Source organism: Pinus tabuliformis, chromosome 6, assembly GCF_031772625.1.
Source record: "Pinus tabuliformis cultivar Carrire ecotype Pingquan chromosome 6, CPIR1, whole genome shotgun sequence".
NCBI classification, from domain to species: Eukaryota; Viridiplantae; Streptophyta; class Pinopsida; order Pinales; family Pinaceae; genus Pinus; species Pinus tabuliformis.
The window spans coordinates 1486215895-1486232363 of NC_142292.1; the positions used below are offsets into that span (position 1 = coordinate 1486215895).

The 16469-nt window shown below is 34.5% G+C and overlaps 1 protein-coding gene across 1 annotated transcript in view; it reads left to right on the plus strand.

Annotated features, from left to right (window-relative positions):
* The first annotated feature begins 8956 nt into the window (after positions 1 to 8956).
* The window catches only part of LOC149264256 (ribulose-phosphate 3-epimerase, cytoplasmic isoform-like), an 80228-nt gene continuing 72715 nt past the window's right edge, over positions 8957 to 16469 (plus strand). The window contains exons 1-2 of the mRNA XM_089427892.1: positions 8957 to 9174; positions 9284 to 9448. Coding sequence (XP_089284018.1) covers positions 9314 to 9448 — 135 coding nt within the window. The 5' untranslated portion in view covers positions 8957 to 9174; positions 9284 to 9313. The remainder of the gene's footprint in view (positions 9175 to 9283; positions 9449 to 16469) is intronic.

The following is a 16469-nucleotide window of genomic DNA, read 5'->3' on the forward strand; positions in this document are numbered from 1 at the left end:
TCTCCTTACTAGCTTTTTGCTGATCTCCTTCCTGTTCATGAGGTCTGTTTCTTTCCAATATTTTTGTGTTACTTGCCTCTATTGTCTTCTCCAGAGGTTTCTTGAAACGCTGCTTTCTAGCGTCCTTGCTTCTATCCATGACTGCTTGACTGTAAGAGGGAGCGACACTCCCCCCTGCGCCCCCGCCATGGTACCCAATGTCAAACCTTAATGCCAACCCTGGATCAAGTTGCAGAGCCTCCGTGTTTGAAATTTTTCTATTCATCTAACCTAAACCATATAGATATAATATTCTTTATTTTTATTTTTTTAATGTTTTATTTTAATTGTATTTATTTATTTTTATGTTTTTTTATTGTTTTATTTTTATTTTTATTTTTGATTTTTAATTTTAATTTATTTTTTTATATATGTTTTGACCTTTTTTATTATTTTTTATTTTTATATTATAATATTTTTTATTTTATTTTTTTAGTTTTTAAATATTTTTTATTTTAATTTTTTTGTAATTTAAATTTTATAATATAATTTATTTATTTTTAATTTTTAATTTTTTTTTTTAAATACTTTGTTTTAATTTTATTTTATTTTTTGAGTAATTATTTAACATTTTTTTAAATGATGTTTTTATTTTTTATTCTCAGCTTAAAAATGTTTTTTTTTTAATTATATATTTATTTTTTGTTTTTTTTTTTAATTTTAATTATATATTTATTTTTTGTTTTTTTTTAATTATTTAAAATTTTCATTTTTCAAGTTGATTTTTTTTTTTAATGGTTTTTTGTTTTGTTTTTTATATATATTTTATGATTTTTTATGTTCATGAATAATCCCCTTGCCACCTCTAGCTGATTGGGCCTTGGGGTGGTCGGGGAATTTTTTTTTTAAATGTTGTATTTTATTTTACTTTTTATTTTTTATTTTTTTAATTTTACATGGTATGGTTAATTTTTTTTATATTTTATAGTTTTTTCTTTTTATGTCATTACTATATATTTTTTATATTTGATTTTTTTGTCATGTTTTATTACTTGTTATTATTTTTATTTTTATTTTTTTCAATATTTGAATTTTTGTTTTCCTATAATATATATATATATATATATAATTTTTTTTTGTAAAGCTCGTGTTGATGCTTGTCTAGCAACCTGATCCCATTATGTGCAATTTGATAGTTGATTTTAAATTTTTAGTTATAATTAATCGAGTTTGCCCCACAACGTGCTAATTTCATGGTTGGTCTTTAAGTTTTCATTACAATGGGGTTGAGTTCAACTACACTGCGTGTTAATTTTATAGTTGATTTTTTTTTTTTGGCCATGTATCAAGTTGTCTTAGGTTAAGATTTCAAAATCGCTATACATTTAGCATTTAAAAAAATTACTCTTGGTATAATAACTTTTTCATTCAGGTGTTCATTTTTAAAACTTTTTTAGTCATAAAATTTTTCCATAATGTCATGCTTGAAATATTTTGAAAATTTAAGATTATTTGTAGTCATAATCTTTGGTTTTAATTCCATGGTTGAAAAATTCTTAAGATTTTAATGTTTTTCTACGACGTTATATTTTATCTTTAATGTTATGGTTGAAAATGGTTATAAATATTTTTTTTAGCACCATGCTTGAAAATTGTTGGAATTTTAAGGTTTTACAAAGAAGTGATATTTTAAATTTAATCTCATGCTTAAAATTCATTGGAATTTTAAGGCTTTTCAAAGACATGATATTTTATTGTTAATGTCATGCTTGAAAATCATTGGAAATTTAAATTTCTTCAGAGTCATGATATTTTATTTTTAACGTCATTATTATTATTATTTTTTATTTTTTATTTTTATTTTTAAGACTAACCTAAGTACCCACAGGGGATTTGAACTGGTGACCTATCGCAAGGAGTGCCTTAACAACGCACCCATTCACCGTCAATCCAAAACCCCGTGGGATCATTATTAAAAAATGTTAAAAATGTACAAAAAAAGAAGAAGAAGAAGTTATTCTGACATCAATACTTTTCGATTTCAAGGTGTTTTTTGCACTAAACAAAATGCTTTTATTGTTTTTCACTGTTATTTTTAAAAAATATTGAAAATTTACTCTGAAAATGGTGATGCAGAATCTACACTTTTTTTTTTTGGTTGTTTTTTCGTGTTTTTTGGGGATTTTTGGGCTCAAGTACCCGTTTTGAGGTAATAGTTCCCGTTTGATCGATAACTATGTTCACCATTGACTACCATCTCTAGGATGGGTTACTCTACAAGATGGATAAGCTATGTGTTCCTAAAGGTGAGCGATTGTAGTTGAATAGAGAGGCTCACACCTCCAAGGTTGTAGGGAACTTTGGTGTACGAAAGATCGTGGCTAACTTGCAGAGGTATGTGTATTGACCCAAGATGTAAGAGCAGGTAGCTAGGTTCATAAGAGGATGCATGCTTTGTTGTACCAACAAGCCTAGAAACAAGAAACAAGGTTTATATCATCCCTTACTTGTACCTACTCATCCCTGGAAAAGCATTTCCATGGACTTTGTGAGAGGTTTACTGATAACCAAAAAGGGACATGACTACCTGTTCGTGGTAGTTGACAAGTTCAATAAGATGTGTGTTCTGATGCCCTGTAAAAATACCGTCATTGAGCAAGAAGCAACAAACTTATTCTTTGGATAGGTCTGTGTGCACTTTGGGATACTAAGGAGCATCATTTCAGACAAGGATACAAGATTTCTCAGTGCATTCTGGACTACATTATGGGAGAAGATGGATACGAAGTTGAAGAGATTTACAACAGTCCATCCATAGATAGATGAGCAAATAGAAGTAGTCAATAGGACTTCGGTGTAGCTTCTCAGGGGATACAATAAGAAGCATCCGAAGACCTGGGATGAAAATATGGTATATATACAACATTCTTAAAACAGAGAAGTCAACACTTCTACAAGAAAATCCCCATTTGAGACTTGTTTTGGATATTTTCCACCTTCACCTTTGGATATTGCATATGGGCAACAAGGAGGAGTGAGGGAACATAATATAAAATATGCTTTGAGGGTTGAAAAAATTATAGAGAAGATTAGGTAGATCCATCTACAAATACAAGACACACTGCTGAAGTCACATGAGAAGTATCAGGCCAGGCATGATCAAGACATAACAAAGAAATGGTTCAAGGTGGGAGACATAGTATGGCTACAATTGAATAAAGAGAGTTTGCAGGGGCTTGGTAAGAAATTCAAGGCTCTGAGGTATGGCCCCTTTGAGATACTGGAAAAGGTGGGTAATAATGCATATCAACTTAGTCTAGCACCATATATGCACATTCAATTAGTTGTGAATGTAGATAATTTGAAACTTTATGAGCCTTCCATGCTAGACCAAGAAGAGGAACATGTCCTACTTTCTGTGGAGGATTTCACACCAAATGCTCAGGTAGAGTTGACAAAAGGTACAATTTTGAATAAGAGGCCCAAAACTACAAGACATGGGCAACATGACCTTTGGAAGATTGGATTGAAGGGACAAATTCCAAACGAAGTTAAATGGTACACTAGAGAGAAGGTGGAGGAAAAATTTCCTCACCTCATTTAGTAAAAGATTTTGGGACCAAAAGCCTCCCAAAATGGGGAGGTGTGATCCAGACTGGATCATTATATTGTTTGTCATCCATCTTGATGCATTCAAAGTGGAAAATGTGGAGGAATCAACTCACATGGCTGTTTTTACCGACGATACCCAGTTTGGCAAAACGGGGTCCGAAACATTATGGGAGCATTTTGAGGCATCAAATGATGTTTTTTGGGGCAAAAATTTGTCTCTCTCATGTTGCACCATCTAATGTTGTTCTACACACAAAAATATTTCCAATGATGCAAGAAGCGCGTCAATTAGACTTCGTATGCAAAATTTATGCCACTCAGAAGTTGACCTTCCTATTTTCATACCTATAGTTTGGGAGGATGTTGTGTCAACCTTCATTATTCATGGAAAATGGGCTAGCCACGTGTTTGTGATGTTAAAAACTCTAGAAGAGTTTATATTGTAACTTTAGCTAAGAATTGATGTAGACAAAATTAACCACTAGTAGGCTATTAGGTTGTGTTATCACCGAGCCACTAGGAGGAAGAGGCATTTTGTTCCATAGATGAGAAAAGATAGCTAGGAGAAATAGGAGGTAGAGCACACAGAGACGATTTGTGCACGGTAGCAGCCCGTGAGCCACAAACATTACTTCCTTGTCCTTGTAGCCATATTTTCTAAAGAAAGAAAGATAGTGAAGCGACCTCACCTTTTAGCTAGGTTTTCTTTTGAAAGGGTTTCCTAGATCATATTTTGTGTCTTATGTGTGTGTGTGAGCTTATTTTGTTGTTCTCTAATTTTCTGCATAATTTCCATTCACATGCATGCACTAATTATAGTAAATCTACAGATCTAAAAATTACATAAAACTGTAATAATGTAAAACTTCATATTTTTAATATAATATTGTCAGATCTGTTGTGACGAACTGTCCAGTGGAATATCCAAAACAGTTTATAAATCAATAAGGAAGTTGAAACATTGTTATGAATAGTCAAAGCACAAGCTTGAGTTCAAGCATGTCTGGAAGGTTAATGAGAAGACTAAAGGAAAGTGACTTAAGAAGCGAGGAAGATCTCAAGATGCAGGTGACAAGGAAAATGTGGCACCTCATAAGAAATTCAATGCAACTGAGAGATGACATGGGTACCAGCCTGAGGCAGCAACATAAAGGCGTTGGTAGAAAACCTTTGAGGTGTTGGACTTGTGTTGGAGACCATCATAGGAGGGATTGTCCATCGCACCAAGGTAGCAGGCCCATATTTAATAATTTTGTTATTGATATTAATTACTATTATATACATAAAATTCTAATATTATTATTATATATATACCCTTTGAATTTAGTTATTTTAATAATAATATTATTATTTATATTATATTAATTAACATTATATTTAAATTTATTATGTTTGATTCTAGTTTATTTTATTTTATTTTCGTAATTGTTCTTTCTTTGACGATTATTTAACTTAATTTTTATTGATTTCTTGTTATTTTTGAACTTTTAAAAATTTTCTCACTTATTTATCTAAAGAAAGTTGTTTACATCAAGTTGATGATGAGCACACTTGTTGACTCTAAACATGGACTCAAATACTTCATGTATTGGATCATGAAGTTTCCTATCAATAACATAGAATAAAATATTACATTCACTTAATAGAAATAATAAATTGATAAAATTTTAAAAATAAAACAACTTTCCAAAAATCATTTGATTTTATATTTTATACCAATTTTGTTTTACTCTTCAAATAAAAAATAATTAATAAACATAAAATTTTTTAAACTATATTATTATAATTTTGGAATAATAAATATATAAAATAAATTGTATTTTTTTTTATTATCTAAATTATTATATATATATATATATATATATATATATATATATATAATTATAATTTTATGGTGACAAGTTGGTGATGATTTTTCTTATGGGCTACCCAAATTCAGTTATGAAGTGATTCCACACCCTACTCAGATTTTGATGTCAATCAAAGTGCAAGATATATCATTGTCATCAGTCACATATGGTGTGTCTTCCATTGTTGGTTAGGCTCTGCACATGTTATGAAGGATATTTGAGATGTGTATGGATTATGATCATGTTCTAACATATTAACTTCTCATTTCTTTCTTCCCTTTTCCCATGTTTAGACAAAGACCTAAGTTCTAAGATAAGCTACTTTGAATGTTTGTTAAAGTGTTAGGCCTCATGTCATCTGCATAGAAGTGAGGAGGTTTTGTGCCAAGTTTGCTTTCATGTAAAAAGTTCATGGTAGATAGACCTACACATGTTCTCGCTAAGCAATGTTTGACAATCTCCATTCATTTAACATTCAATTTCTTAAACCACTTTAGCATTTGGCATTAAAAAAAAGTACATATAAGAATTTGAATAATATATATCGATCTCCAACATTCAATTTTAAATATATTTTTACCGTATTTATAATTTATTATTAATAATAAAAATCAAAATATAAATTTTTTCACGTAATAATTGCATTCATAAGTGTGTTTATTTTGGAATAGAGCATCTAGAATTTTAATTTGATTATTAATATTTATTAGGTGGATGATAAGGCTTTAATCTCCACACAATATTCTAAAATGTTCTTAATAGTAGTCATATATCAAAGGTTATATTTATTAGAAAAAATGCCATATGAACCAAAGTCAAGGTTTTTTGGATATGTAGTATTAGTAAGTCATGATATTACTCCATAGAATTATAATAAAGCATATTTACATGTTAAAAATCTTAGGTTAAATCTCCATGATTAAGGTTAAAATCTTTGTTATATGTTTTTTTAAATGTATATACATTTAATTCATATTTTAATAATAATAATAATAATTTAAAATAAAGTTGTAATTTAGTTTACTTTTATGATTTTTTTTTCATCTTGATAATGTGAAATGTATTAACATAAGACAAGGTTATTTTTTTTTTGGTCTATTAACATTTACTAGTCATTTAATTTATATAATTGTCATATATATATATATATATATATATATATATATATATATTGTAACCAAAAGAGCTTGGCAACTTGTGTGACACCGGGCTACTAACAAAACCTCTTCTCCTAAACCAGGTCACAATTGGGGGATTTGAACCTTGGATCTATTAGTTACCACAAACTCACATTACTTTGATCGCCAATTGAACTACCCTAGAAAAATCCTAACTATACATATTATCTATCAATTTATATTAATTAATAAGAATGACACAAAAACCTCAAATTACTCTACCATTCTCATTTACCCACATAAAGTGGGTACATTATTAAGTCATCATCCAACACATTATTAGGTTATCATACACCACTCCTCATCATACAACCCATTATTAAGTTATCATACATCACGTGAGGTGAGAAACATCCAGCATGACATAGCTATAATCTCTATGAGAAAGTTAGTGCTAAAATCAAAACTAAAGAGGGCTTTTCAAAATGTTTTGGTAGTGACATTGGGTTAAGCAGGGGTGTCCCCTTCCCCACTCTATTTGGTTTATATATTGATAAGCTAGAAGAATGAATAAACAACACTAGTGGAGAGGGTATTCAACTAGTGGGTTATGTGGTGAAGATACTTTTGTATGCTGACGATCTTATCCTAATTGCAAAATCTGGTCATGGTTTGAGAGAGCATTTGAAGGCCTTAGAACTCTTCTGCCAAGAAGTTGGGATGCAAGTAAACACTAGAAAAACCAAAGTCACGATCTTCTCTTTGAAGTGGAAAAAACAACATAATAGTTTTGAAGAAAAATCCTTGGAGATAGTGGAAGAGTACAAGTACCTATCAATTGTTTTTCATAACAGGGTCAGTTGGGAGACGTGCATAACTAAAAGTTTCCAAGGGGGATGGAGAGCTTCTTACCTTATTCAAAACTTATGCAGGAAAGCATAATTATGTGATTGGAAAATCGGGAAAACTCTTTTTGCAGTGTCAGTTACCCCAATTGTCCTTTATGGATGTGAAGTTTGGGGGAGCAACATGTCAAATCACAAGTGGAGACAACTAGAAAGAATTCAAAAGCACTTAATCATTAGTAACCTCAAAGTCAAGTCAACGGTCCCATATGAGACCCTGTTAGCTGAGGCTAGAATGTTCTTTATGGAGGCTTCAACAATCATTTGTTTGTTAAGTTATTTAAAAAAGGTGGAAAGCATGGATGAGCACTGTTGGCCCAAGATGATTGTTGCAGAGGAGCTAAAGCATGGGAAGAAAACTTGGAGGAAGCAAAATAACAAGTGGATGAGCAAATGGGGAATTAATTGGCAATACTTTCTTAATTCTAAAAATGAGATAAAAAATTAGGTGCTTGAAAAATTCAGGATGACCATGTAGGAAAAACAGGTTCGCTGGAAAAAAACACTATATGTCAAAAATTTCAACCCATCATAGTGGCATGATGAAAAGACTTATTTGAGGGACACAATTAAAGGAAAGCCTAAAATTTTAATAGCGCAACTTAGAACCATATCTCACCATCTTAGGTGTGAAACAAGTAGATTGACGACCCCTAAAGAAGTGTGAGAAGAAAGAACTTGTATTTTTTGTAAGAAAGGAGCAGTTGAAATTGAATGACACTTCATCATGGAATGTCCGACTTATGAGGACATTCATAATCAATTTGAAAGTAATCTAAAGGTGGACACTTTGAGCAAATTGTTCAAAGAAGCCACTTCACAAAATTGAAAATTTCTTGATAAGATTCATGACAAAAATGTTGTTTTAGAGGAAAACTTGAAATTGTAATATTTTTTTTTTTTTTTTTTTTTTTTTTAATAAAATCCACATCATTAGAATTTTGTCAACTTGGTTTTGAACCATCCAATATTAATTTGAAGTCTTGGTACCTTACACTGGCCTAATTGGTACCTTACACTGGCCTAATCTCGTTAACATCATTAAAATTCATTCGATTCAATGATGGCTAAATCACTCTGGTCTAAACACAAAGTTCAATTCTTTTGGGTGGTCTATTTTTTTTTTAACCACATGGTGAATCCGTACTTGCCAGTGCTAATCTATGGGAGACCCAGGATCGATTCTCATCGCTGCCACTATAACACCAAGAGTACATCCAACTACCTGCAAGTTGATATACTAAGATCTTATGGTTCTAGCAAAGCAAAACTCTCATGTTGCCATGGCGGGGGTGGGGAATCTGCTTCTCAAGCATCCACCACAGCAACCAGTGTACTCAATGAGATTGAACTACAGTGTCCCAAAGTTCACTTAAATAAACTTACCATCAAACCACACACTGTACTCCTTTGGGTGGTCTATTATAGCGTAAGAATAATAACACTGGGATCTTATCCCGAGCATCCCGAGATCCCAATCACCCTAAAACTTCCGGCGCAACGGACAATCACGAGCTAAAGGCCCACCGCATTGGCTGTCATTCAATAACATTGCTCCTCCTATTGACAGGCCTTTTAAGTGTAAGTTGACCACTGTTGGTTGAAGTCAGCTTTCGGATTTGAATTGAAGCAACCATACTCTCAAATTACATCACAGCAGCCCACGGGCCCAGGAAGGTCGGTGGGTTTGGTTAGACCTGTTGGAACAAGGTCTGTGGGTGTTTGCGTTTTATTTTTGTCGTTCATACGGATTGAATTGCTGTGCTGGGCTAATTTGTTGATTTTGAGGTCTGAGTGAATTGATTTTTGAGTGTATTAGGGCCAGTGAGCAATTGAGGGATCAGTGAAAATGGAAGGCAACACAGAGAAGGGGGTTATCCCTAAAATTGCCCCGTCAATGTTGTCATCAGACTTCGCGAATCTGGCTTCAGAGGCGAAATATATGACAGAAAATGGTGCAGATTGGTTGCATATGGACATCATGGTATTTTCCTTTTGTTGCCTGTACGGCCCATTTTTTTTTTTTTTTAATCTAAATTTTAAATTTTTATTTTAATTATTGTGCAAGAGATCAGTGATTTTCGGTTTGGTTTTACAATAACATAAACTGGACAAAATTTTGCAGTTTCTATGTGTTTTACCTCTTTCGGATCTAATGTCAGGAGATGTCCATGCCTAGTTACTGAGAATACCAGTTCTGAGGTTAACGTCAAGAGTTCCAAGTTTTTCTGGCCTCTAGGAGCTGTATCGTTTTTTGGCGAGGAAATTGATCGTTACCCATTCGAACTAGATATGCATACTGTTGATGGTTTTTAACCAGTACATAATTATGGTAACAAGATATATTCGTACCCATGACCACTGATGATTTATTCATCTGATTCCAATATACTCATATTTGTACCCATTGATGGGTTGCCATAGTCACTTGAGGGAAAGATTGCTGGTGCGTATTTGTCCCTTAGTGTTTGAACTAAATACATTTTCATTAGGGGCTATATTTGACCAGTATCGTTTTCCTTTGGTGCGAACGGCTCTTTGTAACTTTAATTTGCTCTGCACAAGATTGGGATAATCCTTCTCGTCAAATTTCTTTCTTTTCAGCTGGTGAAGCTGAGGGATGTAATATAAATCTGTGCTTATTAGGCACTTATGTTCTCACCGTGAGTCGGTAGGTTCAAAGGGACTACTTACAAAGTTGCGATCATCATAGTCCATTCATTTACAATTTTCCTTGTAGCAATCCTGATGACCTGGGGTACTCTCCAAATCAATACTCCAAAAAATTCCAACAAAGTCGCTCAAGAGAGGTTGCTGATTGGTAAATTTCCATTAGTTCGTTTCTGTGTGCTTTGAATAGAGGGCAGAGCCTACCTACCCATATGGGTGTTGATTTCAAAATGCAACAACAATCTAACAAGCCGACATTCACACTCTAAAAGTTAAATATGCTGCTTATCTCTCAACAGACAAAAAATTAACGGTCTATTTTCAGTCCGGGGTAAAATTGGAACCCTTTTATCATTGGGAAAATGGTTGTGAAGGACCTCCAAGTCTTTTGACATCTACCCTGGGTGCCTGACTCATACCTATTTGGGAGAAGGCATTTGGCAGTTTTGATTGTTTCTATAAAGAACACAATTCTATCCAGACGGATGATAAAGAAGACCAAAAACAGTTTAGCTGGTTGACCAAAAATGACACTTATTCAACGATAAAGAATACCCTCCAAATAACATGGACAGGTGCATCCAATTTTTTTTGACAATAACTAGTAGATATTTGTATTAGCAAAATTGCATCAAGAAGGTGTGTTAAAAAAAGTACATCATGGTAGCCATTACCAGGCTCCAAAGTATGACTGTAAGTTCTAGAAGTATATTGATCAAGATAAAAAGAAAAGAGAACATAATTTCTAGAATGTAACTGGCTTTATAGTCCCTGAAAAATATTCCAAATATGAAGATTGCAAAACACTACATGTAAAAAGACCCGAGAGGGTGAAACTGCTAAGCATGCTTGCTAGTTTGTAAATTTCCAGGAGCAGGATTATTCAGGTCTGGAAGTGGACAAACTGTTGAGTAAGGGCCTGTTTTTGAGTAGCCTGATGAAGATTAAGTCTGCATGGATGCCGTGTGTTGGGATTGGAATTCTTCTTGTTGAGAGTGCAGAACTCCACACTTGTCTTGAAGTTGTTGGAGGGGCTAGACTAGGATTTCTGGGGAAGTCTCAACCTGCACAATAAGATTCGAGAAGCCAATTTGGAAATTGCAGATTGAGGTATGAATCTCTCAAAATCTGCTGTAAGCTTCTATAGAGTGGCTTTGATAGCATTGTTTTCTGTTTGTCCATATTCATAGGTGAAATTGGGTGCTGTGTTACCAGGATTATCTGTGAGCTTGAAGCCCTGAATCCATGAGATACTGTGATGAATTGTGGCTGTGAACTCAAATTGAACAACAAAATGATCAGAGGATGATAAGACTAGCCATAACTACCAGTCCTGTTGACATTGAAGGCCACTCACATGTGTTATGGAATGTGCAAAGCTTAGAATCCTTCGGCACAAGCATTATCCCACCACCGCGCCATAATAAGCGAGGGAGGCAATCATAAGAGGAGCAAGGGAGGTGGTGGGTGATGTTGAGAAGGGGCATGGAGGTTAAATGAGGCCACGGAGGTCCGATGGGACATGGCTTGAATTGGAGGGGGCCATCAAGTTATGGGGAGGGTGGGACCTTGAGCATTGACCTTGAGGTCCCCCATTTTACCCTCAATTGCAAAGGAGGCTTGAGAATGAGGTTGAGAGTTATTAATTTGAATAACATGATAAGAGGAAATAAAGGGGAACAAGTGGAGAGAAACAGATATGCTGAAAAATTGAGGACATCTGGCATCAGAAGGAATAGAGCCTAGTTGGAGGTGTCTTATAGGATTCTTGGAATCCTCTACAATGATGAGATTAGGGATGTGGAGAGGGGAGGCCAACTTAAGTCCAAGATGCAGGGCATAGGCTTCAACTTGATTGTTTGTGGCTATTCCCAGGTTCCAAGAATAAGTTAAATCAATATTTCCTGTTGATAGTATTTTCCGGAAGAGAACTGAGTAGTAGAGTAAGTCCATCGAACGTTGTGGGTGACCACTCCATCCATCATCAGGGACCAGAAAGCTAAAAGATGTTTGAGCGAGTGCTGAGGAGTCCTTTAAATAGATAAGGCTACTAGGTAGCCATTAGAGGAAGTTAATGAATTAATTAGGATACTAGATCACTGGGTCCAAGTAGCCATTAGAGGAAATTAATAAATTAATTAGAAGACCAAATTAATGGGTCCAAATAATTAGAGAACCAGACTAATGGTCAATATATTATATAAATTAGGGGAGGGGGCATGAAGATTAATAGGTCAAATGAGAAATAACAAACGGATCACAATGAATATATTTCCTCGTGGGTCATAGAGCACCCCTCCCACATCTGCTGCCTAGGGATAGGTGTGTACAATTGAGAAAAGTAGAGTAACCGTGTTTAATTCAGTTGAGTAAAGACAACCATTGAAGAGAGTTGGTCTATAGTGGGAGAGAGGGTTTTCTTCATTTCAACCATTTAAACTAGATGTTAGTTCTTACATAGTTAAATGTGAAATGTAATTTGTTTACTTCATAAATGTAATAAGTTAAAGTACATTGTAAATGTAATAAGTTCTGTTTCTTTACACTGTTAATAAATCCTCTTACTAAAGATGTAGATGGATTTTTGCTATGATTGGCTTTCCTGTTGACTACAGATAAAAATTACACATCATATTCATAATGGATATTGAAATCCCATGTACATTGATGAAACTGCATGGCAAAATTCACCTTTCCCAAGAAGTACAGAAAGTATGCAGATCAATTCTGCAAGATACATTTGAAACATTCAAAAGTTTGAAGTAAATTTATAAGATTATGAAACATGATGAAAATATTAGCAAATTAAAAGGTAATTAGCAAATAAAGGTGAAAGTTGAAATAATAGATGAAATAACCATTTTAATTCTAGTAAACTCATATTTATGTTCACCTCCTTGAGACGGATACTTCTTTCCTTTTTGAGAATAATGCATGTTATGTTAAATTTATAATCAAGAGATTCACATAAAGGCATTGCATATAGTATTAAGAGCTTCCTAAAGAGGCTTTCGTGTCCAACAAAGGCAGAAGGCCCACTGAGAATCAATCTCTGTCCTGAAAAATATAACCGAGATGTAATGTAACATTCTGATTCAGCTCTGAATACTAATACCTTCCCCAAAATGCATTTGGAGGAGTCCTTGTTAAAGGTTTCCCTACATCTCCTTCTCCACAGGAACAAATGTTGGGATGTAATATTTACTTGGTTCAATATGTATCACGCTATAGTGGCTGCATGGTGTCTCAAGGTTGTCCTTTATGCCAACTCTTCTTATTTCTGTACCCAAGTCAATCTTAAGGGGGATGTTGAAGTTATGTTTGCTAATCTTGACTTATGTAGTAACCTGTTAATAGGCGCCCTTATGGTTCCTATTGGTTGCCTTCATATACCCTGCGTGAGTGGCATGTCATGACAGTTGGTTGGTGTTAGGGTCCATGTCAATGCCACTTACTTCCTATATATATGAGTCTAAGTGCCATTTGTACACAAACGAGCCAAATCATGCCCTTATGCCCAGTGAGCTCACTGTAATGCCAAATTATGCCCTGTGTGAACTTGCTGTAATGCCAAATCAGTTGCTGCCACATCAGATTTTGGCACACTGCCCATGTGTTGGCAGCTAACCCTTGTTAAATTTACTCCCCAAATTCAGTCTGCTGCTGTTCAGCTCATCACAAATAATTTGAGTTTACTGCTGCTTCCATGGGAATTCCCTGCTGCTGTGTGGATTAATTGCTATTCACTGCTACCAATCCCATTGAGATTTTTCCATACTTCTGTTAAAACTTTATTTAAGCTGTTGCTGGTTGCTGCCAAGAATTATATGCAGACCATTCACATTTGTTCCATCCAGAAGGGAGGATCTTTCAGTCTACGTTGATATTTTATCTATCAAGATCTCTTGTTCTACATTTGATTTCAGATTTTTGTCTGCTTGCTTTGTTGATATTTTCTCTCACTAGTGGCTGCTAGATATTCTTCTCAAGCCTGAAACCCCTCTCATCAGCTATCTTCTACTACTACCCAAGCTTCTTGGAGCTGCCTCTGTCACGATATTCCTTCTGTAGATATCCATTGTTGTGTACCTGACTACCTAATCACAACATCCTTAGTGGGTATTAGACTCTATATACATGAGCCATTTGTGTGTATGCTCATGATTTTATTTTAATGTTATATTTGTCAAAGGGCACTTTAGATAAAAAGGCCCTAGTGACTGTTATTAAATGACTTAAGCAGTAGGTTAGGGTTTTTTTTTACTCCATTTTTACAAATAGGGTTTCCCCCTCATATTATCTATTATGATATTATCATTTTATCAACACATATCTACCAGTTTTTGGTGTTCATTAGAGATGTCTTTATTCAATACTCAGATTTGCATGTGCAATCCACCCTTGAGTGTGCAGGGGCCTCCACTGTTTCTTTGTTTATTTTCAATTACTATTGCTCCTCTTCTATTTTTGTTGTGGTAGTAGCTCCATTTGGTTACAGGGACACTCCAAGTTGGTAGCAGAGATTCAGTGAATTTTCGCTCTTGTTTTGTGTTTCTTTTTTTTCCTGAAAGTTAAAAATAATTGGGAAGGGTAAATCTTAGTATGTGACTAAGGTAGAGTTTCAAGTAAACTTCAAGATTTTTGCAGAAGAAATAAGGGAGATGATGTGGCTAAATGATGGTAAAGGGCCCATGAATCATAATCATAATTTTATGACGGTCACAAAGAGGAGGAACTAAACCCTTTTGGAATGAGAGGCAATACCTTGTCAAAATCACTGAGGATAGAAAACCATTACAGACTCATCGTCAACCTTCAAAAGAAGATCCCACAATATGACTTTGGTGGGAAAACAGGAGTTCATACATGGGTATGCAAGGTCAAACTAGCATTCTAGGTGGAACACATATCATCAAGGGGATACGTTGAATGTGGCACTACAACATTTGGTTGGGGCAGTGTATTCTTAGGGTGAGAGATGGATTTCTAAAAACTCTAGAGGAGTTATAGTGAGTTTGCAGAGCCCAGAGGTATTCATGTAGAGAGCAAGATGTAATTGGAATGATCCTTATTGATGTTAAACTCATGCAAGACTTGGTGGAAGAATACACTAAAATGTTTTAGGTCCTTGAGACAAAGGTCAAACACTCAACAAATTTGGTGTGGTACATCTACATTTAAAATCTATTGAGATATGGATTGAGGTTAAAAAATGGTGGAATCTGCCTCTCTTGAAAAACCATTGCTATAGCTAGAAGTGTGGCAAGTCATATTGAATCCATTAAGAGATAAATACTTGTTTCTGTTAAATGGGGGTTATATATATGATATGAAGGCCAAAGAAGAAAGGAATTTGAAGTGCCACAAATCAAAACCCTTGGCCATCATTCTACCCAAATCTCTAATTCGTTGCGATTAAACCTTTGTTGTGAATGCTCCCAACCTTGGTTTAAAGGTCATGTATGTAATACGTTGAAATGTTTATGGCTTGAGACCTATGCCAATTTCACTTTGAATATGAGAGTAGAGGATACCCGTCTTGAATAACCAAATAATGAGTTGAGGCCATAGGGAAAATCCCCTCCAATAGAAATTGGAGAACCCTTGTTCTTCCTTGCTACAATCGTTGGGTTGGGTCGGTTGGATACCTTCCACTCTAAGTTGCACGAAATGGGGAAACAAGTACGAGTTTCCTAAACAGGGAACGGGTACGAAACGTGACCCGCCCCAAATTTTGGAAATGGGGAAACACGATATATATATATTTAGGACATTTAAGAAATGTTATGTGCAATCATAAAGCATACATGATACATTATAATTTATTACATTTAAAGTTTAAACATTATGATTAAATTTACATCACATTTACTCATGAATGATCACATAATAAAAATAGCAATATCGGAATATCCAAAATCAACCTTTATTATATATCCAAATCTCAAAATCAACCTTTATTATATATATGAGGCTGCAAGTACAATAAAGACTATGAGGCTGCAAGAACTATAAAGACAAAAGACTAATCCTCATCAAAAATAGAAGCAGAAGCATGCTCAACAGTGGATGGTGGTGCTGAAGAAGATGATGGGCCAATTCCACTTCCAGGCTGGACCTCAATATTTAGGGCAGCAAGAGAGAGATCCAAATTAGGACTTTCTGGATCCACATCCCATTCTTTAGAAGGACCACTGTTGTATTCTGGACCCCTACGAGATGCAAGGCGAAGGTTGGAGTGCACATAAACAAGATCCTCTGCCTTCTGTGAGCCCAACCTATTGCACTTCACAGAATGAATAAAACCATAGGTGCTCCAATTCCTTTCTGCTGAT